General features: G+C 43.4%; 1 protein-coding gene across 1 annotated transcript in view; it reads left to right on the top strand.

Moving 5' to 3' along the window:
* The window catches only part of MEI1 (meiotic double-stranded break formation protein 1), a 268,519-nt gene that overhangs the window by 40,965 nt on the left and 201,671 nt on the right, over positions 1-25,883 (top strand). The window contains exons 4-5 of the mRNA XM_075286804.1: positions 17,617-17,690; positions 25,077-25,182. Coding sequence (XP_075142905.1) covers positions 17,617-17,690; positions 25,077-25,182 — 180 coding nt within the window. The remainder of the gene's footprint in view (positions 1-17,616; positions 17,691-25,076; positions 25,183-25,883) is intronic.

The raw sequence follows: 25,883 nt of genomic DNA, 5'->3' as shown, positions 1-25,883 counted from the left end.
ACGTGATGAAACTGGGGACAGAGATGGAGGGGGGACATGAAACTGGGGGCAGAGGAAGGGTGTATATGAAACTGGGGGAGAGATGGAGGGGGGGCATATAATTTACGGGTGACTGTAGGAGGATTATACTGTGTGGGAGCACATAATAAATGAATGAGAATGGGTGGAATCAACATAAAAGTGGGTGGAACTAAATTTGCCGCGGCGCGCAGAGCGCGCCGCACATTTTGCCCCTCTTTCTGCTCTTTAAAAGATTGGGAGGTATGGCGTTGGTGACGCCACACTCCTGCATGACGTCACTCGCTTCATCTGCAACGCACAGTGTCTCGACTCCCCCACCTCCTTTACAAGAGGGCCCACTGAGGCTCTGTCGCCCAAGGGCCCATAAAAACCTGGAGCCGGCCCTGATTCTCAGGGAGGGAGGGGGGCATTCCTCCCGGCTCTCACAGAACAGCGCGATTGGCTGTGCTGTGAAGAAGGACGTCTCTGGCTAAGTGTCAGAAACGCCCTTCTGACCATAGAAGAGCTACGATACCGGGACCGTAAGCTCTTCACACTGGGCCCACATCGGGAAAGCCGACAGTGCGCTGAACTCAGCGCACTGTCAGCTTTCCGGCAGTATATAGAACTGCCTGTGGGCAAAATGGTGAAAGGTCCTCTTTAATCATCCTGTACACAAAAACATTTTTTAAAAAAAGTTATGGGTGTCAGAATATGACAACTATAAGAATTTTTTTTTTTTTTTTTTCAAGTGAATGGGTTTGAAAACTGACTCTCGGGTTTCCGTCTCCTGTCCAGTTTCTTGGGGCAGAAGACGGAAACCGGCAGGATTGCCTAAAGCGGGCACGGGTGCAGGTGTGAACCCGCCCTCACAGTATCACACAATTAATGCTTGGCGCTGTGCTTTTTTTTTTTTTTCTCTTCTCGGTACATTCTGGAAGGCTAAAAGAGTTCAAGTTTTGCAAGACATATACTCTGAGGGAATTCTCCTTTCCTTCAAACAAATGCAATCCAAGTTTGATAACCCTCATCAAGTGTTTTACAAATCTCCAACTACACCACGCAACAATTTTGCTACTGAGAGAAAACATTATATATATATATATATATATATATATATATATATATATATATATAAAATAAAATGAGGATGCTGATTCCAAATATGAACTCCAGATTTGCCTCACACGTCTAGATTTTAAGTTATACATGTAAAGTCTATTCAGTTCTAATATTAATGCATATAATAATAATAATTTTTATTCATATAGCGCCCAAATTTTCCGCAGCACTGTATAGTTTGTAGGGTTCAAGTACAGACAAAAGGATACATTATAAAGAGATAGTCACTTCACACAATGGGACTGAGGGCCCTGCTCGCAAGAGCTTACAATCTATGAGGTAGAGGGGGTGACACAAGAGGTATCAGGGGCAGCTTCAGAGGTAGCATTGCTTATACAGTGGTCAGACACTTTTGTAATAGAGGTTACTATCATTACACAAACATAAAACTTTATGAGCTGTCACCAGTTGTGCCCTTTGTCATGTGGATGGTGCCTGGACATATAAAGTTAGCCAGAAACAGCATCACATCATGTGGGATAATGTGGGAGCTGGAACAGACAAGGGTTAATTTTAGGGATACTAATTACTGTACGGAAGGGTTTACATTAGGAATGGTGATAGGCTTGTCTGAAAAGATGTGTCCTTAGTTTGTGCTTGAAGCTGTAGAAATTGGGAGAAGTGGTGCAACTTGGGAAAAGTCTTGTATACAAGCATGGGAGGTTCTGATAATGGAAGATTATGAAAGATAATAGTTTTCCCTTAGCCCAAACAGCAGCACAAGATGGGGTATTCCTGCCCCTGTGTGCTGTTAGGACAGGTGGAATTTTTAATTAACTAACACTTCTTCCCCTATAAGAGGCCGAGAGACCTCCCCCTCCTTGTGTTAGTCCAAAAGTATAACAATATAAAACACAATAGAGAACATTCACACATAGCAAATGGGAGGGAGCCTTGTGCTGCTGTTTGGGCTAAGGGAAAACAGATTATCTTTCATAATCTTCCATTCCCCCTATGCCCAACAGCAGCACAAGATGTGGATTTAGCAAGTATAACCCCAACTAGGGTGGTGGGTCTTGGAAAACCAATGCCAAGACGGACTCCAATGTGCGCCAGTCCAGTCTATAGTGTCTGGCAAAGGTGAGATGCGAACTCCAGGATGCGGCACCACATATCTGCTCCAAGGAGAGAGAACGTCTTTCCGCCCAAGAGGTTGAAACGGCTCTGGTAGCGTGTGCACGTACAAATTCTGGTACTGGTAGGTCCTGGGCGTAGAGCGAGCAAGCAATGGCTTCTCTGATTCATCTTGACAAGGTGGCTTTGGACGCTTTAGCGCCTCTGTTATTGCCATAGACATTGACCAATAGGTTTTCTGATCTTCGGAAGGAGGCTGTACGCTCCAGGTAGATGGGTAGTGCTCTGACCAAATCCAGCTTGTGCATTGTCTCCTCTGCCTCGGAAGTGGGAGAGGGAAAAAGGCTGGAAGAGAAATCACTTGATTTATGTTCGAAAAGGTGGGAACCTTTGGCAAAAATGTCGGGACGAACCTTAATTGTACCCTATCAGGGGAAAAAGAGATGAATGGTTCGGAGGCCGCCAAGGCCTGTAATTCGCCAATCCTTTTAGCGGAGGTTATTGCCAGCCATAGAAATAGACATTAGTGCTTTATACTCTGCACTAAACAAAGGGAGCTAAAAGCTCCCACAACTGACTGTAACACAGGCAGGTGGGCACAGGCCATAGCAATATAGACACTAGTGCTCAAGAATCTGAACTGACATAAGGGGGAAGCTGAAGCTCCCACAGAACTGCCACAATTTGCTGTAACACAGACAGGCGCTGACAGAGTGCCCATAGCAATAATATCAGTGCCTTTAGTTTTTGCACTAAACACACAGAAAAAAACTGGAGACTCAGCTTTACCTTATTGCTGGGCAGTGACTGAGCTGTAACAGCTGAACATTCAGAACACCCTGCAGAGCAGGTAAGACAAAACCTAAATCTTTCCTTCAGAAGAAAGAAAGGGAAGAAAAGAAAGAGGAAGAAGGATTCACAAACACCTTATTCCCCTCCACCACCCATCCAGTCACACAGGACAGAAAACAACACAAGGAGGGGGAGGTCTCTCGGCCTCTTATAGGGGAAGAAGTCTTTTAGTTAATTAAAAATTCCACCTGTCCTAACAGCACACAGGGCCAGGAGTACCCCATCTTGTGCTGCTGTTGGGCATAGGGGGAATAGAGGATGTAAGTCTTAGGTCATTGAGTAAATGGAGAGCATGGGTATGTTGGAAATATGTCAATGGACATTCACAGACCTGTCTGGCACCAAAACTTCACACTTTCGTCATCGACACACCAAGTTAGCTGCATACTGTACAGTGAAAAGTGATGTCTGTTTCTGTACTGATGTAAATGGTCTTATGAGGGAGTTAGATGGTACACATGTTCCTGATGAATGGAGGCTAATGGGAAATGATCAAATACTCAGAACATAAATGGAAAATTTGTGCTGATCTGAAAGTGGTAGCAATGCTGCTTGGCCTACAGTTAGAGTAAACAAAAACAAAACATACATGGTATCAAAGGAACATGACGCACATCAAAGCCATAGTGTGTTCCCTATATAAAGGTCAAGTAGACAAATGTGCTCCTAAACCACAAAGGAGAACATCAAAACACAAAGAAAAAAAAAGGGGAGGAGTACTCAAGATGTCCTCGGGTTAAAAAGATACAAATTGTATTGCTAAATATAAGATAGAGACATACAACAGTCAAGGACAAGTACCATCAGACAAAGGGTGTCTGAATTCAAGGCAATGAAATAGACGTAAAAATGGGTATGTAAATTTGAATGGTAAATGTATCTACAAAAATTACATAAAGGTAAGTATGGTAAAAATACCTATAGTGACTGTAAACAATATACACAGTACTATGACTGATAGTGCTGTATCTATAAGAGCACATAGAAAGATTATAACAAAGGTCTGTCATAAAATAAGTGTAGTATGCACAAGGCCCTAATAGGTATAAGCTGCATCACACACCTGATACATTCGTTATATAGACAAAAGTGTAAGTGCATATAAATATAAAACAGAAGTGAGTACAAAAGTCAACAAATATATAAATATTTGCAGTGTGCGAGATGCAGGGTAAATACGTCTCTGGGCTCAGAATTAGCATATGTGCACACACAAAAATTACATAAAAGTAAGTATGGTAAAGGTACCTATAGTGACTATAAACAATATACACCGTACTATGACCGATAGTACTATAGCACATAGAAAGATTATAACAAAGGTCTGTCATAAAGTAAATGCAGTGTGCACAAAAGGGACCATTGTGATGGTACACATAGTAACTATCCTAATAGGCAGAAACTGCATCACACACCTGATACAGTCGTCGTATAGTCAAAAGTGTAAGTACATATATTATACTGTCCTCATACACGTGACTGAGGTGTGTAATAGACATGTAGCTAAACCCCCTGTCTTCTTAAGAAAAAGGCTTGTGACGTGGTAAACCTCTTTATTGGAAGTTGATGGGAAGACAGGAAAGGTGAAACGACTATGCTTGAAACAGGCTTGAGATAGCAAACAACATTGCACAGGTGGAATGGAGTGACCTCCTCACTCAGAGAGATGATGTAAAATGGTGGCTGGAGAGGAAGGAAGTAGAAAAAACCCGGGCACTACCCATAATGCATAGGGCTAGAGCTAAAGGAGGTTACAGTGAATGACCAGTAGATGGTGCAGTTATTACACAATACAAATTTTGCCTATGAGGGCAGAACACTCCCCGCTTGACGTCGGTCGACGTCACTACTAGGTTCGTTAGATGAAAACAAAGGAACAAGTTCTCCCACTGGTCTCAAGAACAATTTGGTCTCACCTTGTTTCCGAATTTTAACCTCTACCTTACGTATAATTCCATCTCTACTCTTGAATGTCTTGGTGATGAGACAAAGGGGCCACTCATTACGGTGTGTCTGACAATCTTTCATTAACACCACATCACCAGGCTGGAGGTTAGACTCGTCAGTTTGCCACTTTTTTCTAGGTTGTAGGGTTGGAATGTATTCCCTTTTCCACTTGTCCCAGAAGGCATTTGAAAGACTTTGTACTACTTGGACAATTACATTCTTAGGCTGCTCCAGATCAAGAGCTGTATAAACATGTTTACAGGCGTGCCAGCCTATGTAGACTTTCTCTTTAGCCAATGAGGTAGTCTTGTATGACCAAGCTAAGTGAGTCAGGCAGGTGATGACAAGGATAAGGAATCTCCAAGTAAAGAACTTATTGAAGTGATGGGATCCTAGCTGACAGTCTACAGTCTCTGTGTTCAGTACAGATACCTGAGGGCGTAACTCAACATCAGCATGGGGGTCTATGAGCTCAAACATGGTGGTTCTTGTTGTGCTGGACTTTGGTCTATACAAGAACGTAGGTCCAGTAAACCACATCGTGTCTTTGAGGCGATTGGCAGCAACGGATCTGGTTGCTAGATCTGCTGGGTTGAAATGTGTAGGCACATCCTGTCATTGTTCGGGAGAGGTAGACCTTCTGATCCTTAGCACTCTGTTGTTGACGTACACGTAGAAGTGTCTAGCTTCATTATAGATGTATCCTAGAACTATCTTGCTGTCAGTATAGAACTCGGCCTCTTTAATATCCAGATTCATCTCTGCTGTGATCAATTCAGCCAACTCTACTGCTAACACAGCGGCACAAAGTTCCAGACGTGGTATCGTGTGTTCATGGAGCGGCGTCAGCTTTGCTCTGCTCATGACGAACCCTACATGGCATTGTCCACTAGTGTCTATTGTCTTCAAATAGGCTACGGCAGCAATCGCCTTGACTGATGCATCAGAGAAGACACAAAGGGTTTGTGTCACAACCTTGACAGTTGATACTGAAATATAGGAGCGTCCAATGTGAAGATTTGATAAGGCTGATGGGGAATTCCTCCAGGCCAACCAGTTGGCTTTTTCCTGTATGGGGAGAGGAGTGTCCCAGTCGGACACGTCTTTGGTGAAGTCCCTTAACATAGCTTTGCCTTCGATGATTACTGGAGCTGCAAAACCCAGTGGGTCGTATAGACTGCTTATAGTCGATAGCACTCCTCTGCGTGTGAAGGGCTTTTCGTCTTTGCCAACCTGGAAGGTAAAGGTGTCAGCTTTAATGTCCCAGAGTAGGCCAAGACTTTGTTGCATAGGAAGGGGATTGACACCTAGGTCCAAATCCTTTAAATCATTTGAACGGTCCTGAGAAGGAAAGGCTTCCATCAATTTCTGGCAGTTAGAAGCGATTTTGTGTAACCTTAAGTTAGATAGAGCAAGCGTTTCCTTGGCTCTCTTTAGAAGACTAATCACGGACTCAATTGTGGGCATGGATTTCTTTTCTTTTTTTCTTTTCTTTTTTCTTTTTTGGTAGAGTTGGAAGGGACCTCAAGGGCCATCGGGTCCAACCCCCTGCGAGTGCAGGTTTTCCTAAATCATCCCAGCTATATGTTTATCCAGATTCCACTTGAAGATTTCCATTGATGGAGCACCCACCACTTCCCGTGGCAGCCTATTCCACTCTCACTACCCTCACTGTCAGAAAGTTTTTCCTAATGTCTAATCTGTATCTCTTTCCCTTTAGTTTCATCCCATTGCTTCTTGTACTTCCTTGTGCTAATGAGAATAGGGTAGATCCCTCTGCACTGTGTCTACCTTTCAGATATTTGTAGACTGCTATTAAATCTCCCCTCAGCCTTCTCTTCTGCAAACTAAACAATCCCAATTCTTTTAGCTGCTCCTCATAGGACATGGTTTGCAGACCTTCCACCATTTTGGTTGCTCTTCTCTGGACTTGCTCCAATATATCGATGTCTTTCTTGAATTGAGGCGCCCAGAACTGTACACAGTATTCCAGGTGTGGTCTGACCAGGGAAGAGTACAGCGGAATAATGACCTCTCTTGATCTAGATTCAATGCTTGTCTTAATACATCCCAGAATTTTATTAGCCTTTTTTGCAGCAGCACCGCACTGTTGGCTCATGTTGAATTTGTGATCTACTATTATGCCCAAGTCCTTTTCCCCTATGCTGTCACTTAGTTCTATTCCTCCCATACTATATGTTTTTTACATTTCTGTTACCCAGATGTAGAACTTTGCATTTGTCCCTGTTAAATACCATTTTGTTCGCCTCAGCCCATTGTTCCAGTGTGTCTAAGTCCTTTTGAATACACTCTCTCTCCTCTCTAGTGTTGGCTATTCCTCCTATCTTCGTATCATCTGCAAATTTTATGAGTTCCCCAATAATTCCATCGTCCAGATCATTTATAAAGATATTAAAAAGTACTGGGCCCAGAACAGAGCCCTGCGGCACCCCGCTTTTGACTTTCTTCCAGTTCGATGTGTAGCCATTTAGTATTACTCGTTGTGCCCGATCATTAAGCCAGTTGTGAATCCACCTAACTGATTTTTTGTCAAACAGTCATCCACATAGATATCCTTTTCTACGAAGAGTCTGACATCTGTTCCGTACTCTGCTTCGACTTCCTGAGCTGCGCGTCTCAGCCCGTAGATGGCGACCGCAGGAGAAGGGCTATTACTGAAGATGTGCACCTTCATCCGATATTCCGTAATGTCTTTAGACAGGTCGTTATCCTCGAACCACAAGAATCTCAGAAAATTCCTATGTTCTTTCTTGACAAGAAAACAATGGAACATCTGTCGGATGTCGGCTGTAAATGCAATGGAATCTTGGCGAAAGCGTAAGAGTACTCCTATGAGCTTGTTGTTCAGATCCGGGCCTGACAGCAGGACGTCGTTCAATGAGACACCTTCGTATTTGGCGCTTGAATCAAACACCACTCTGATCTGACCAGGCTTCTTTGGATGATAGACCCTGAACATGGGCAGGTACCAGCGTTCCTCAGAGTCTGGAAGAGTAGGTGCTAACTCTGCATGACCATTCTGGAATATCTTTTCCATGAAGGTAAAGAAATGATCTCTCAACTCTGGCTTGCTTCGTAGTCTATGCCTGAGGGAGACGAATCGTTTGTAAGCTTGTCCTCTATTGTCCAGTAACCGTTGCCTCTGAGGCTTGAATAGTAAGGGTGCAACCCAACTCGTTGTTTCATCTTGCACCATTCCGTTATCCATTATATCAAGGAACAGTTTATCTTCAAATGACATTGCTATATGATCGTCTTTTCTTGTCTTGTGAAAAACTGTGCACCCTAAGTGATCATGATTGCTGTCCCACATGCAGTCATCACAGGCAGGACTACACATGATATTTGGTGGTGAAGTGCTATGTGGCAGTTCCTTCATGAAGAAGTGATTTTCGCATGGTTGGAGAAGAGATGGACGTCCACACTCGAGTGTATTGGTAAGCATGCTGTTGACTGTTGTGGGTCTGTGTAGACCTCCCAAACAGACCTCCCCTACGATGACCCATCCTAGGTCCAGTCTCTGGGCATAAGGAGTGTTGTGGGGACCGTTGATCTGTTGTCTAACCTTGTGGACTTGAAGAATATCTCTACCAAGGAGCAAGACTATCTGAGCCTCTGGATCAAGGTTCGGAATCAGGTGTGCAATGTGCTTCAGATGAGGTTGATGTGCTGCTGCCTCAGGGGTGGGTATCTCAGGTCTATTGTCTGGAATTTGGTTGCATTCCAGTATAGTTGGCAGGGGCAGACACACCTTGCCATCTATGGACTCTACTATGTAGTCTCTTGCTCTCCTTCCAGCCGTCTGTACCATACTGGCACATGTTTTCAGAGAGTAGGGTGCACTGGGTCCTTCAATATTAAAGCTATCAAAGAAGGCAGACTTGGCTAACGACCTATTACTTTGATCGTCCAGAATTGCGTACACTTTGATGGCCTTGTTCCGGTCACTTGCTGGGTAGATTCTCACTAGAGAGATTTTAGAGCAGGACCTGCCTCCTCTGAGGCCTCCACATATCTCTGTACATTTAGAAGTGACTGCTGGAGTGTCCGTATTAACGTCTTTTGACTCCCCGCTATGCTCTTGGGTTTGGGGAACAGTCCACTGTGGTGGTCCAGGGTGTAAAGCTGAGTTATGTTCTGAGCTGTCACATTCGGAACACTTTGGATTGACCTCGCAGTTTCTAGCGAAATGTGAAGTTGAAGAGCAGCATTTGAAGCAGATGTTGTTCTCCTTAAGGAAGGCTTTCCGGTCCTCCAGTGACTTTTCCCTGAAGGTTCTACACTTAAGTAGAGAATGTGGCTTCTTGTGTAAAGGACACTGCTTGGGTCCATGTCTAGACGTGGGCTAGACTCTTGGCGGACTGAACCTGTGGAGGAAACGTTAGTTTTGTGCACTTCTACCAATGCTCTACGAGGTTTACTAACATGGGTGGTACCACATGACAACATGAAATCAAAGCTTGGATCATTTCTGATTTTTGCTTGTTCAGAGACAAAATCTACAAATACATTAAATGGGGGAAATGGCACTTTGTGAACCTGTTTATAGTGAGAACCATGTATAAGCCACTTCTCTTGTAAATTTTACGGGAGTTTCTGAACTATGGGGTTAACACCTCTGGCAGTATCAAGAAATGTCAATCCTACCAAATCTCCTCCTGCCTTTGCTACACACAACTCCGATAACAAGTCACTTAACCCCCTAAGCTTTGGATAGTCTCTGTTAGCTATCTTAGGAAAGTCCTCGATTCTTTTGAATAAGGCACTTTCTATGACCTCAGGTGAGCCATAGCACTCATTAAGTCTATCCCAGACCATTTTTAGACCGACATCTGGGCGATTTATATTAATGTCTCTGATTCTCTTAGCATGTTCTGCAGATTCATTTCCCAACCACTTTACCAGGAGATCCAGTTGCTCACTACATGATAGACCTATGTCTCTGGTGGCGTTTTGGAAAGAGGCTCGCCAGGCTCTGTAGTTTTCAGCACGATCAGTGAACTTTACAAGTCCCTTGGTGACCAACTCACGTCGAGCAAGGAACCTGGCAAAGTCCATGGTGGCTGGAACAGCATTAGAACCAGCTGCTGGTGTGTTGTCAAAGTACCTGCGTGGATGTCTCTGGTTTAGTCCAATCTGTGTAGTACCTTTCAGAAGCGAAGGGTGTCTCTCTAAGTTGGGAAGTATTTTGGATCTTCCGTTCTGGGGGGCAGTTGTTGTAGCCAGTCTTGCATTGATGTGCATTCTCTGGTTTGTAGTAAGCAGAGTGGTAGTAGTCTTCCTGCCGATCTGTATAATCAGGTTCACTTAGTCTGTTAATGAAGGGCTTTGTATCCCGCTCTGCATCTAAGTCGTCATCTGACTTGGAATATTGATAGACGTATTGTGAAGTACGTTGTTCTGGATCTTGGAGTTCAAGTTCTGGCTGGAGAATGTCGCGCTGAATCTTAGATTCTGAAAGTTCTGCAGCTTCTAGGAATTCTGCCTTTGCTAAGGCGGCTGCTGTCTCTTTCTCAGCATCAAGGCGTGCTTTCTCGGCGTCAAGGCGTGCATTTTCCATCCTTAACTGTATCTCTTTTTCTGTGAAGCTAGCTTTCGCTTTTGCTGCTTCCACTTCTGCACGGGCAATGGTGGCAGCATCTCTGATAGATGTCCTGCTAGAGCCATTTGTCAGGAACCTTGTCTTAACTGAAGATGCTCGGCTTTGAAACATGATGTGACCGATAGGAGGTAGCTGTATTATCCGTATGCTGACTCTGCGTGGATAATAGCGGGCTCCGTCTGGTCGGATCTCCTCAGCTTGTAATCAGCAGTTGTTTCACTGATCCCGTGAGCTTGTCATTAGCAGTCGTTTCACTGATCCCGTGAGTCTGTTATAAGCAGTCGTTTCACTGATCTCGTGAGTCTGTTATAAGCAGTCGTTTCACTATACTGTCTTCATACACGTGACTGAGGTGTGTAATAGACATGCAGCTAAACCCCCTGTCTTCTTAAGAAAAAGGCTTGTGACGTGGTAAACCTCTTTATTGGAAGTTGATGGGAAGACAGGAAAGGTGAAACGACTATGCTTGAAACAGGCTTGAGATAGCAAACAACATGGCACAGGTGGAATGGAGTGACCTCCTCACTCAGAGAGATGATGTAAAATGGTGGCTGGAGAGGAAGGAAGTAGAAAAAACCCGGGCACTACCCATAATGCATAGGGCTAGAGCTAAAGGAGGTTACAGTGAATGACCAGTAGATGGTGCTGTTACTACACAATACAAATTTTGCCTATGAAAGCAGAACATATATATAAAACAAAAGTAAACAAAATAATAATAATAATTAAAAAAATAAATATATATGTATATACATGTATATACAGTGTGCGAGAAGAAGAGTAAATACACCTCTGGGCTCAGAGTGAGCATATGTGCACACAGCAAAAATGAACGAACACAGATCGCATAGTGCTCAATAAATAAATAACATACCCATTTTGTGAGTGTAGGTATAGTAGCCTTAAGGCTGGTCTTACACGACCGTAATGTAAGTCCGCATATTTTCCGCAATGGGAGAGTTTTCAGTTGCGGACCATTTGCAGACGCATTATATTCAATGTGGCCTCTTACACCACCGGATATTTTATCCGTTATGTGGCCGGGCCGCAACTGTGGTCTGCAATTTATAGGACACTAGCTATACCCACGACTTCGTCCGCGAACCCCCCTTCCTTGCGCGAACCATGTGCAGGGCGGCCCGTTGGCCCCCCCGCGGCCCTTTTCTTGTGGCCACCACGGTCCCCTCCCACACCCTGGTGTGGTGGGACCCCACAGCCCTGCTGCTCTGGCCCCGGCTCCCCACCTAGCACCCACCTGCGCCCCCTGCTCTCCCCTTATCTCCCACCCGCGCCCCCTCCCCTGTTTCGAGCCTACAGTCACTTTCCACTTCTCCCCCCCCCCTGCCCCCACCACCACCAACCACACGTGACCCCAGTCACCCGCCCACCTCCCCCTTTAACCTGTGCAATCGGCCTCCCTCCTACTCATCCTCGGCCCTCTGGTCCCAACCCCCCCCACCAAAAAACCCCTCCAGGCCCCCTCCCTAACTCCCAGCACCTCCCCTAAACCACCAACCCCACCCCCCCTCTTTCTCCTACCCAGCGCCTCTTTCCCCCCCCCCCAGCCCCTTACACACCAACTCTTGTAAACCACCACCACCACTAAGGAAACTGGCGATCACGGAACCTCCAGCACTCACCTTGCATATGCTGGGGATGTCTGTGTGTAGTGACCGTGACATGAGAGTGAGTGCTGTCTGTGCTGTCTGTTCACGGCCACACAGTACGCGGGTATGGGTGGCTGTGGGCTTGAGGCCTGGTTGTGCTGCTGTATGTAATGCCAGCATTAGGCGATATGTGGCTGGCTGGCATGTGAGCAGCGTTGGGAACATGCAGGCAGCCGCCATGTTCAGGCAAGTGTCCTCGCGCTGGCCACGCCCACATTTCGGCGCTAACCTATGGGGCCGCTGTGCTGTCTCCCTATCCCGCCCCCGCACCGCCATGCACCAATCGGAGCTGCGTGTCACTACCTGCGCTGACCTCAGGGCCGACAGTGGAGCCAGAGCCAAGTTTTGAGGGTCGCGGTGGCGATTTGGGGTGAGTGAGACACGTTTAAAGTAGCCTATGTATCCTTCGTGGCCAATATGTAGATGTGTGTGAAATTTCAAAGCAATCCATTCAGCCGTTTGGGTGTGATTGAGGAATAAACATCCAAACACACAAACTTTTCACATAATATTAGTAGGATGTCCATAATGGCCGTGAATTGCGGCACTGCACGTACATCTGTGGAGCCTATGTTGCCGATAAGCAACTAGTGTTGCTGATCAGCAACTTGTGGACCGTACATTCAATACGGTCATGTAAGACCAGCCTAAGAGACCAGACGTACCCGGCGCAGGGTAAAATTGTGGTAAATCAGCGCCTAAATCAGCGCCACTTTACTCTGTGTGAATGGACCCTAAGAATCAGCGCTGAAAAAAAGCCTCCCATTGATTTCGATGGGTTCTGCGCGGAAAATGGAACCCATTGAAGTCTATGGGAGTCTTTTTTCAGCGCTGATTCTTATGCAGGTTATCGTGCCAGAATCAGTGCCATTTTACTCTGTGTGAACGGACCCTTAGGGTCCATTCACACAGAGGAAAATGGTGCTTTATTTGGCGCTGAATTTTCCACACTGAAAAAAAGTTTATTTATTTTGCTGTTTTTTTTTCTTCATGCAGAAGACTGAAGCCTGTCATGCCGAGTCTGGCCGTGAGCGCCGGGGAGCATTTAAAAAGGCTATTCAGGTGTTGCTACTAGATTTTGAAAAGACCCCTCTCCCCATTTTTTTTTTTTTTTTTTTACATATCTTTAAAACCGATATGCAAATGAGCCTACCCGTTCACCCTGGGCATTTTCCAAGCCATCGTGCACCCCCCTGCATCAAACCTTTTTAACACCCCCTCCTTTGCTTGTGCTCCTCCTTCATAGGTGTAACTGCCTCCATTCTCTATAGTCTCGATCCTGTGCTTTGAAATCTTGGGCATGCGCAGTAACACTCCCTTCTGATCGCAGGGAATGAGACAATGGAGGCAGTTACACCTACGGAGGAGGAGGGCATCACAGGAGCACAAGCAAAAGAGGGGGCGTTACAAAGGTATGACGCAGGTGAACGATGGCTTGGGGAACGCCCAAGGTGCACGGACAGGTTGATTTGTATATGGGTTTTACTGATATGTAAAAAAACGGGGATGTGGGGGGGGGTTTCGAAATCTAGTACCAACACTTGAATAGCCTTTTTAAAGGTTATTCATGCATATCACTATCTAAAATGACGATTTGAAAATGATAGAGCCCCTTTAAGACCTGCACAGAACCATACATAGGTCAGGAATCAGGGGGATATACAGTATATTGTGACTCCAGCACTATGCCTGTCACCTTCTCATTAATATATATATAATATTAATATTATATATTATATATATAATCACCTTCATGCGGCATTGTAGCCAATGATTATAAACAAAAATTGCAAATAAATTCATATTTGTCGCTGAAGCGCATCTTCTAGCAACCCCTTTCTACAAACAAAATGTACTTTCCAAAAAACTGTAAGACTTGAGAAGTTCATACTTAGTACTCGTCTATACTTACAGGTGCAGGTGTTAAAGAAACGCCAGAGTTGCAGAAATGCGCCATCTAATTTTGCGTATGCAAATTAACCAGGGGCTGACATAAAAATATAATTTTCTATCCCTATAAAAATTGTAACTAATGATTATAATTTTTCTATCTAACGTGATAGCTGGGGACGATTTCACATTGTTGTATCATGCGTGCTGTATTACTTACATATTATCGAAGCAACTGCTGAAGTTTCTGTGGTTGATCATTAGTGCAGTTAGAAAGCCATAATTCTAGATCTGATGATTACTGGAAGTCCAGGTGTTTTGCCTGTGCTACCGGTGCACCCACTATTATGCCCATCTGAAAGCTGCCAAAAACTGTTTTCTATGGTGATATTCAATGGGTAAATTGGAAAAAATTGCAATATTCACTTAGCTGCGGATTCATTTTTGTAATTTAAATTAATTCTACAGTCAAGGGTTAAAAATGCTCGCTACGCCACTTGATAAATCCCTTCAGTGGTGTAGTTTCCAAAGTTGGGGCATAAGTCAGCAGATTCCACTTTACTGGCAATTCAGTGCCCCTGCAAAATTGGTATGATGTCCAAAAACTAAACTGTGCTCCAAAAACCAAAATAGTGCTGTTTCCTTTTTGTGCCCAAACAGCAGTTTATACCCACATATGGCATTCACTACGTTATCCTCCATACAACAGTGTCATACATGTGGGCATGAACTGCCGTTTGGCCACACATCAGGGTGCAGCTGGGAAGGAGCGCTATGTGCTTTTGCAGCACAGATATAGATTGTTGGTTTTTTTGAAGCCATGTCATGTTTGCAGAGACCCTAAAATTTCTCCTCCAAAAAGGGGTCGCTTCTTGGAGAATTTCAATTAATTGGCACCTCCAGGGCACTTCAAAAACAACATGGTGTCTAGAAAGTCCCTCTAAATTTATACTCCAAAAGCTAAGAAATTCAGTCCTCTTTTGCTTCTGAGCCCCACTGTTTGCCCAAGCAGCAGTTTACACTCTCATATATAACTTTTTCGTACCTGGGATAGCCCACTTAATAATTTTAGGATTGCATGTTTCTGATGATACAGAGTGGGCACCAAGTGTTGTGCACTGAAATGGCATGTTTTTTTTTTTTTTTTAATAAGTAAATTTTCACCTTGCATATTAATTTTTGGAAAGCTCAAAATGATAATACCTTTTTAGAAATTCATTAGGGGAGTAGTTTTTAAAATAGTTTAACTTTTGAGGGGTTTTCTTTGTGCCGGTACTTTAGGACTCTGCAAATGCGACATGAAAACTATTGTCACATCTGCCCTCAAAGTCAAATAGGGCAGAATGCTTTTGGAGGGCAGATTTTTTACTTTAATCAACGTGACTGCAGCACAGGGCATCAGATAAGGCAACGTAAAAAGGCTGATTGGTGACGTCTAGGGGTTAATTTTAGGGCTAAATGAATGTGTTATTGAAAAAAAATTAAATGTCTAAATTTTATTTATTATTGTTTTAATTCTTGTGAAATGTTTAAAGGGTTAACAAACTTTCCAAATGCTGTTATCAATTATTTGAAGGATGCAGTTTTGAAAATGGGGTGATTCATGTTTTTTTAATATATAGACCTTTACAATCCCCTTCTGTACTGAAGTGTTCCTTTAAAAATAGTTTTGGAAATTTTTTGGAAAATCTGGAAATTTTTGTTACACTTGTAAGCCTTCTAACATTAAGAATAAAATAAAGGACAATTAGAAGATGATTCAAATATAAAGCAGAGATATGGTAGTTTATATTTATTCATGTATTTGGGTGGTGTGAGTATCTGTCTGAAAAGCAGAGCAATTCACTTTTTTTTTTTTTTTTCCAAATTTCCTTTTTTTTTCTTGTAATATAAATAAATACAAAAATATTAATCAATGGTTACCATTAGATTGAAGGGGGTGTGAGTATACTTAAACTGAGGCGGAGTTGTGGGGAAGATGAGGCTGTGCTCAGGGCACAGGGGAAAACACACCTGTGCTCCCTGAGCATCGTTAGTATAAACGAAAAAAAAAAATATATTCGAAAAGAAGACAGTGAAAGGTAGGATTATAATATCCTTTATAAAGGCTGTTCCAACATGGAGACAGCTAAAAATCGATTATAGCATTGATGAACTCCCTTTAAAGGGGCTCTATCAGCAAAATTATGCTAATAGAGCCCCACATATGCGTGAATAGCCTTTAAAAAGGCTATTCAGGCACCGTAAATGTACGAAAACCCCTGTCCCGTTTTAAAATAAAAGCATAAAAACATATATGCAAATCTTACTGAACGTGCATCGGGGGCGGTGATGCACGATGCTGCGTCATCTTCGGGCACGCCTACCTCTTCTTTCTTCTTGGAGCGACGCCCTCTGGTCCCGTCTCTTCTGCCGGCTTCCTATTGGTCTTCTTCCGGCTTGAGGTCTTCAAATCCTGCGCCTGCGTAGTAGCGCTTCCCTCTGGGAACTTAATGGCAGTTCGCGAGTGTGCAGTACGCTCGTGTAGTTCTACGGGGACTGGCAAGTGAGCCTGCACAGTAGTGCTCCGGAGGGAAGCGCTACTACGCAGGCGCGGGATTTGAAGACGGAAGAAGACACGGAACCAGAGGGCATCACTACAAGAAGACAGAAGAGGCAGGCGTGCCCGAAGCTGACATCGCACCGTGCATGGTGCACGTTCAGGTACGATTAGCATATATGTTTTAATGCTTTTATTTAAAAACGGGACCGGGATTAAATGTAACATTTACGGTGCCTGAATTGCCTTTTTAAAGGCTATTCACGCATATGTGGAGCTCTATTAGCATAATTTTGCTGATAGAGCCCCTTTAAGGGGTTGAAATGAATTCAAGATCTTGTTCATAGCCCTAACAGATCCTGTGAAATCTGCATTAATAGCAAGAACATGCTACATACATCCTTGGCTACTGAAGTGCCACCCTGTCAGGATATATGAAATGTTCAGTTTTGCAGATTATATTTCTCCAGGCCAGAGCTCAGTGTTAATGTGTACCAACCCTTTTAGGATACATTTAGGCCGGTTGCACACGACCTGGTGCTAACAGCTGGCCGTGATTAAACAACATGGCCGAAGCATGAGTGGCACAGGGATATCATTGAATGAATGGGCCTGCGGAAGTATGGACGCAAAATCTGACAGGAATAGGGCCTGTCCTAAGTTTTGCGGCCCAGACTGTCGGACCGCACACTGGACTGTGCAATTTACGTTTGTGTGCGTGGGTTGATAGAAACGAATGGGTCATTGTGCGAAAAAAACGGATAGCACACTGAACCAGGCCACGGTCGTGTGCAAGCAGCCTAACTCTGTGGTGCGGCAGAAAGCTGTAGCACAAAAAAATGTATGTATATGTGTTTTTGTTGTTTTGCAATTTTTTTCATGTCAAATATATTTTTTCTCAGTTTTGGTGCAGTTAATTTTGGGATTCAAGTCGGAACAATTTGTTCATTGCGTTTTGGATGGATGCGTGAAAGAGGTAATTATAACAGCCATTATAAAACCAAAGTACCGGTATCTAAAATAGGATAAAAATGAATGTATTATATGTAACAGAGAAAATTATATATAGAAATGGTTTAAGGGAACCTGTCATTTAATTTTTTATGTTCCAACAGCATGATGCTGTAGGGCTTAGAAACAGCATTTGCAATATGTCATTGTAGAAATCAATTTGCAAGAAAATTAAAGCTTAATAACAGTGCATGCGGAAGGCATAGAGTCACTAAGACAGTGTGAGTGCTTTGCAGAGTCACACAGTCATGTCTGTTAACATACCCATTTATACTTGATTGTTATCTCTAAATGATTTCAACACTACCTGCATTGAAACTACACCCATGGGAAGCAAGCAAAAAGGAGTGAGTGTGGAATAGCAATAAACGTGTGAGTCTGCACAGCACCCACTTTTTTTTTTTTTTGTTTAAGAAACTATTAACGGAGATTTTAAATTTGGCATGACACAAATGCTGTTTTACATTACATCACATCACCAGGACAGCATATACATTGGAGAGAATGACCTTTGACCCTATTCTCACATTGAGAATAAGGTTTCTAGGAAGCAAATTCTTGCATCTATACCTTTGTTAAAATTAGCTACTTCTTTTGTCAGACGCCTCAGCCAAGTCAGTCCATATTGCAGCCTGTTCAGCGGTATTGTCCAACTCTGCTAGAAGAGCATTATTTTTGCAGTTCTGACAGGAAGGGGATACTAAGTCAAAATCCAAAGTCTATGGTTTGCCTTTTGTGGGTAAGCCAGTTTTTGGCTCTGATTTAGATAACATTGTGGAAAAGGCAACTGCCAAAAAGAATGGTTTCCTTGATAATAAAACAGTAAAAACTTTAACGCTGCTCTATCATTGGTGAAACGTGACTTGAACTAGTGATATCATCGAATAGCCTTTAAAAAGGCTATTCAGGTGCTGCTTCTCATTTTTGAAAAGACCCTCCCCCGTTTTTATTATATATCAGTAAAACCGATATGTAAATGAGCCTCTCAGTGCACCCTGGGCATTCCCCCATGCCACCGTGCACCCTCCTGTGTCATACCTTGATAACGCCCCCTTCTTTGCTTATGCTCCATGATTGCCCTCCTCCTCTGTTGTTGTAACCTTCTCCATTCTTGTAGCCTCGATCCCTGCGTATTGAAATCTTGGGCATGCACAGTAATGCTCCCTTCTGAGGGATCGCCATTTTCTTTTGCGCTTTCTTCCATTGTCTACAAGAAAATGGCGCTCGGGCATGTGTAGTAGCGCTCAGAAGGGAACATTACTGCGCATGTACATACTCTGAAACCATTTGGAGAACATTTCCATGAGCACCACTACCACTGTTGATTGTGCGGTATCAGCAGTATATAGCTGCTATTAGTTCATTGTGACTGGATAGGCTACTGTGCTCTAATAATATCTGTTGGTTTTCTGTATTTCCGACCTTGACTTGTTCACTTTTATTTGCTGATTTTCTGATTTTGGCTTTGACTGCTAATTTTCAGATTTCCCTAATCTTGGACATGATTATTCCTTTGATTCTGCTGTCCTAATTTGACTTGCATTGTAAGTTTTATTGTTGGTCTTGGTTAGAGATGAGTGAACAGTGTTCAGATCAGCCTATCCGAACAGCACGCACCCATAGAAATGAATGGAAGCACCTGTGACGCTGACTTTGCCGGCGACCGGCCGGCGTCACAGGTGCTTCCCTTCATTTCTATGGGTGCGTGCTGTTCAGATCGGATGATCCGAACAGTGTTCGCTCATCTCTAGTCTTGGTTTGATTTCAGTTACTATTTCTTACTAAATTTCGGATCTGATAACCTGGGCCCCAGATCCAGATGCCAGTTCTGTCTAGCCTTGTGGCAGGCACTCGTGGACACATCTGGGAAACCTTAGACTTTATCTTCTAACACAGTGTGAGGTTTATGTAGCTTGTGCTACTACTACTCTCTGTTACTACCCAGTTTCTAAACTTTTATTTTTGGAAATTGCATTTTGAAGCAAATCCATTACAACTACTAGTCTCAGGAGCACAAACCCGTTTTCTCCCTTTTGAGAATAAACTCTGTCAGAAAAAAAATGTGCTTACAAAAGAAAACATCATGTTCTGTAAGTGAGGTAATGTCATTTATGTGGTTGATAACAGCTTGTGTACCATCAGTATCCCGGAGTCATTTCAATGCTTGCACTGTTCAAACCCAGATTCTGAAATCCTGGAACAGATTTCTGTTGTCTCCAGTCAGAGGAATGATGCTTCCCCATTGGTCAGACAGTCTCTAAACTAGTGGCTGAAATCAGAGAATTGGGACACACAGAATCGAGAGATTCCAGTGCTTAGGGCTGGCAAGCATTGATTTATGGCAGGCTCTTCCAGGATCAGTGGCTTCAATAAAAAAGCAGCTATCCTCAAACGACAAAAAACTGAGAGCCATTTGGGAGACTTTTCAAAGAGCTTAAACACTTGCTGCAAGGATGTAATCTTAAAGTGTACTCATTGTGATATTCTTAGGACACCAGGTGGGAACAAAATTCAGACTTCTTTAGTCCCTAAGGCCGGGGCCCCAAGGGCCGGAGACGCTGTGATTTGCCGCAGCGGAAATGCTGTGGGAAAAATTGCGGCATTATACAGTACTTGCAAAGTGGATGGGATTCATGTGAATCCCATCTCCACTTTGCGGGAAAAAAATTGCAGTGCGGACACCCTGCAATCTCCAAAACTGTTGCAGTTTTGAAAATCGCAGCATGTTAATTATATCTATGGAAACGCCGGAGGCTTTCCCATAGATATAATGGTAAGAGAGAGTCTACGGAGGAAAACTCTGTGAACTTTCTCTTCAAAGCGCTGCGGGAAGAACCACAATGCGTTCACGCCGTGGTTCTTTCCGCAGCGCTTTAGCAGCTCGTGTGGCCTTAGCCTTAAACAGGTTTCCGATGGGCAGAAAGCAAAATCCGTTCCATTACAGTATTAAATCTGAGGACGAGAGAACCAAATGCCATACTATTATCAGCTGACATCAGTTAGACCCAGGGTTCTGTCCCTGGCCTGCAAATTAGGCCATCCAATCGAACTCCTTGACTCTCACAAAAGCAGAAAAATGTTTTGGTTTTTTTTTGTCTCTCTGAGCCCATCAGACAATCCCAGTACATTCAATGCCCAACATTAGCATTTAAAAGGAAGTTTATGCGTTTCTCCCTTGCCTCTAATTACCAAGGCCTTCTGCAAAATCCAAAGGGAAGAAGTGCAGGTTATATAGTCATTCTACCCTTAGGCTAAGGTCCAACGTAGTGAAACGCAGCAAAACAAATGCAGCGGAAACAGATTGGGTTTTTTCCCCACAGTGTTTTTCACAGACTTTTTGCCTCTATTATACCGATATGGAAAACGCCAGTGTTTCTGCAAGTATCATTTTCATAATTGAGGGTGGTTTTGAAAACCCCAGCTTTTCCGCTGTGGATTTTTTTCTTCTAGAATCCCATCCACTTTGTAGGTACTGTAAAATTCTGCGTTTTTGCAATGTGAGGCTTCATCCTTAAGGGAGGAGACACTACTTGAGGATTCTACCTTGCAACTTCCACCTTGCAGCCTGGAAGCTAAATGGTCAACTTTATCCAACAATGGTTATCTGCTAGAGTAATACTCTCTTTGGTCCTCCCGTAAAAAAGTCACTTCAGGAAAATATGGAGAAGATTCTGTTCCATGTAGTCCTAACATTTTTCAGATGCTGGACTTTTTGCAATATGGCTTAGAGAAAGGGCTCTCTCAGCATTCTGAATATCCAAATCTCTGCCTTAAGACCGAAAACATAGAACTGCGCTTCACTCGTTCCAGTTGGATACAAACAGATTTATTAAGGAACACCTCTCCGGTGTTTACCCGGAGGTGGCGGTGGTCGGAGACCATACAGGGGCCGCGGCTCAGGAGGGGACAGGGAATATGTCCATAGAGGGCACCGGGATTTTACAAGGGACCGAAGGAACCCCGTGGAGCCGGAGAAGGAGTTCTTGTACACTTGAGAAAGGGTCGCAGGACCCAAAACGCGTTGTGTGTGAACCTTAATAAATCTGTTTGTATCCAACTGGAACGGGTGAAGCGCAGTTCTGTTTTCGGTCCTTGCCATTTAGCTATACACCACTGGTGATTGGGACTGCTGTACGTTCATCCAGGGAGGAACCTCTTAGTAAACGGTTTCTGAACTTCATTGATAGTTGTGATCCCTCACAATTTAACCAGGTGAGAGCAGTCAACACACAGAGATTGTCCTCCACTGTGCTAATTTACTACACCATATACAACACAGTGCTGTTCACTTCTTGTTTTTTTCAAATCTCTGCCTTAGGCTGGTTGCAGATGATGTACCCTGTGTGTCATCAGTGCGTGGGCCATGCTTCCTCAGCTCCTTTCATTAAATGAATAGGAGCCACAGAAGAAAGGGCCGCAAAATAGGACAGGAATACGATCTGTACTATATTTTGCGACCCAGACTGTTGGCCCGCACGGGACCGTGAAATTCACGGTCGTGTGTATGGGCCCATAAAAAAGAAAGAGTCAGGGTGCTATCCGTGAAATACATGGATAGCACACTGAACAAGACCACAGTCGTCTGCAACCAGCCTTAAAAAGGACCATTCTTATCCTCACGAATATGTGGTTTTATATACAGCTAAAAAGCCGAGTGTGCTGAATTCAGTCGGCTTTTCCGATACGCACCCCGGGGTTCGAGATATCAGTGCCATTAATTTTGGCACCGATACCTCCCCACTGTCAGAAGGGCGTTCCTCGTAGCTCAGCGTCATCGCAGGGCAGTATGGAACATCCCATCTGACAGTACAAGGTTATGTTACAACTCGGATTTCTAGCGGTATATAAAACCACATATCCATGATTAAAATCTCATTTTTTGTAGATCACACGTAGGAATAGCCTTAAGAAAGGCTATTCTTCTCCTACCTTTAGATGTCTTCTCCGCACCGCCGTTTGGTAGAAATCCCGGTTTTCGTTTGTATGCACATGAGTTCTCTCTCAGCACTGGGGGCGGTCCTCAGCGCTCAAACAGCACTGGGGGCGTCCCTAATGCTGTGAGAGAAATCTCCTGCTCCGCCTCCATCTTCTTCAGGAACACCTTCTCTGCGCGTATTCTTCCGGAGCTGGGTTCAAACTTCTAGGCCTCGGCCACAGCTGACTGCGTATTCCCGCGGCCACAAGAAAAATGTATATTTACACAGTAAGTGGCCATTTTCTAGAAAAAAAAAAAAGACAATTAAAAAATAAAAATTCAAATAACCCCCTCCCTAGATTGGAAATGAAGATAAATAATCCAAAACAAATACAAACAAGTTATACAGCCTCATGTATGAAAATGTCCGATCTACAAACATATGAAAATATTTTTACCACATGGTGATTGCCATATTGGGGGAAAAAAAATCAAAAGAGCCAAACTGCCATATTGTCACCAAAATATCAGACATTCCATAAAATGGTATAATTGAAAAGTACATCTGGCTACACAAAGAAAGATTCCTTATGCAACCTCGTACACGTATATATAAAAAGTTATAGTTTTAGAATATGGAGATTCCAAGATTTATTTATTTTTTTTAACCACTTTCAGACTGCCCATTAGGTATATATACCGTATATATACTCGAGTATAAGCCGACTTTTTCAGCACATTTTTCATGCTGAAAAAGCTCTCCTCGGCTTATACACGAGTCAGGGTCCACAGAGCACAGGAAACTGGAAGGGGGGGGGTCCTTTAGTGCTACTGCTCTGTGATTGGCTTGTCATGAGGTCACGTGACTGTGATGTCATCAAAGGTCCTGTAGCCACTGGTATGTAACATCTGCAGATAAGGTTGAGTCTAAATCCTAGTAGCTCCGCCCACACCAGAGTCCGATCACATGGTCATGACGTCATCAGGGGTCCTTTAGCACACTAGGATTTAGCATCTACCCTGCAGATGAGTGGCCAGGATTCATTGTGTCTTATGGAAGAGGTGTGTTGTATGGAGGAGAGGAAGCTACAGTAAAGTGAAACACACAGGTACCTTCCTTTAGTTACTCTGCCTATTAATGTCAGGCATTTGGGGTTATTAATTTAGTTTCAGTAACTCCATGTGCCTCACATTAATAACAGTTAACCCCATCATGTCCCTCATATTAACCCCTGTGTGCCCCATATAAGGGTTACTAATATGTGAGACACATGAGGGTACTAATGAAGGACCTTAATTATGAAGATACCTAATTATTATCTCCATATGTCCCACATGTCAGTAACTCTTATGTGAGGCACACAGGGGGGTTAATGTGAGGGACATGATGGGGTTAACTGCTATTACTATGATCCCCATGGAGTTACTAAGCTGCAATGCACATGACCAGACTTTATCTGCAATGGTGGATTCCCCCCCCCCCCAGGCTTATACTCGAGTCAATAAGTTTTCCCAGTTTTTTGTGGTAAAATTAGGGTCTCGGTTTATATTCGGGTAGGTTTATACTCGAGTATATACGGTTTGTCTGAAAGGTGCTAGATTCTCACTAGCGTTGGCTCTCAGTTGTTCTGGTCTATCAGGGGACCCCAACAATGCAGAGGCAGACCACTAAAACAGTATAAGGGCGGGTTCACACCTGCGCCCGTACTCCGTTATGCAGGTTTCTGTTTTCTGCTGGTAGAAGACGGAAACCTGCATTCACTGCCCGCCGGTGAGCGCCCGTGAGCGTTTTGTGTTCTCCGTGGTGACAGTTTTTTTTAAAATTGGATACAAAGTCCTGCATGTCCGACTTTGTGTCCAGTTAAAAAAAAAACGGTTTTGACGCGGAGAGTACAAATCGCTAACTGGCGCTCACGGCCGGAAATTTTTCCAACCTGTTTGAATGGGTCTGAAAAGTGCCTTACGGTTTCCGTCTTCTGCCCAGTTTCTCGGGCAGGAAATGGAAACCTGCATAACTGAATTTAAGCGCAGGTGTGAACTCTCCCTCAGCCATAAAAATAAATTTTTCTGGACAACCCCTTTATCATAAACACCTAGGTTTATCCATTTATATATACATAGTCTTTTTAAGACTAAGGCCTTATGTTGCAAAAACAGCTTATTTTTTTTGTTGCAGATTTTACTGTCTTTTTTGAGTCAAAGTTAAGAGCAGCTTGAAAAATACTTCTCTCTTTTTCTACACTAATTTTTTGCTTTGGCTCGAAAGAAAGCAGTAAAAAAAAAATGAAAAAAAATAAAATAAAAATGAGCAGCTTTTCCAACAACTTGGGGCCTCGGCCTAAACCCAAACCCATAGTTAATGAATTGTGCTTCAAACTGAAAGTTTACAAGTCCTGTTTACTTTTTTTTTTTTTTTTTTTTTTTTTTTTTTTTAAGTTATCGGAGGTAACAAGCTTTCGATTATGCCTACCAATGCTCAACTTTCTAGGAAAACTTGTCAATGCAATGCCAAGTATTGCTGAAATTATAGCTACAGACCATTGTGAGTAAATTTCCTTTCAGCATATTTTGCATGATCTTGTGATTTTTACTTTGATTTACTATTATGGGTATTCCTCAAATCAAGCATGAAATGCACCAAAATGTTGGGGCATTTTGGTGCATCTAATTTGAGTTAGAAAAAGATGTGGAGGGGTGAGGGTGCCATAGCATCAAATGGGGAAGAGAAGGTGGTAGGGGTACTGTTAGGGGAGTGAGGTTGAGAAAGTGGTAGGGTGACTTCGGGGACATGACACAAAGGGCAGTGATTGTAACAGGATTTGTGAAAATAATGTTGGGGCATGAATATAAAAATGTTACAGCTCTGTTAGTCTATGGGACAATATGGTTAGGGAAACTGTGTGTCAAATAGACAAAATGTGCAGTGGAGCACAGGGAACAGAGTTGGTGGCAGGGTAGGAGTTAACATTTTCCTGGTCTCCAGGCCAAAATGCAACTCTGCATAAAATTTTCAAAATGTCCTTGCAATATCTACAGCTATCATAGAAACTTAGATAAGACAGAGGTGTTTTTCACCATCCTTGCCTTCTTGATCGATACTTGATGTTTCCTGCTTCTGTCATGGCATTTATGTGATCACTGAGGAACTGCACATGTTGCTCAATAGATAACCATGTTTGTTCAATATGGCATTGTTTTGAACTGAATAAAGATGGCACAGAATGTGGAAGGAGCGCTGTGAGT

The sequence above is a fragment of the Leptodactylus fuscus genome, chromosome 9, assembly GCF_031893055.1.
Source record: "Leptodactylus fuscus isolate aLepFus1 chromosome 9, aLepFus1.hap2, whole genome shotgun sequence".
Taxonomy (NCBI): domain Eukaryota; kingdom Metazoa; phylum Chordata; class Amphibia; order Anura; family Leptodactylidae; genus Leptodactylus; species Leptodactylus fuscus.
The sequence above is the reverse complement of the archived record's forward strand: the minus strand, read 5'-3'. Positions and strand labels throughout refer to the sequence as shown.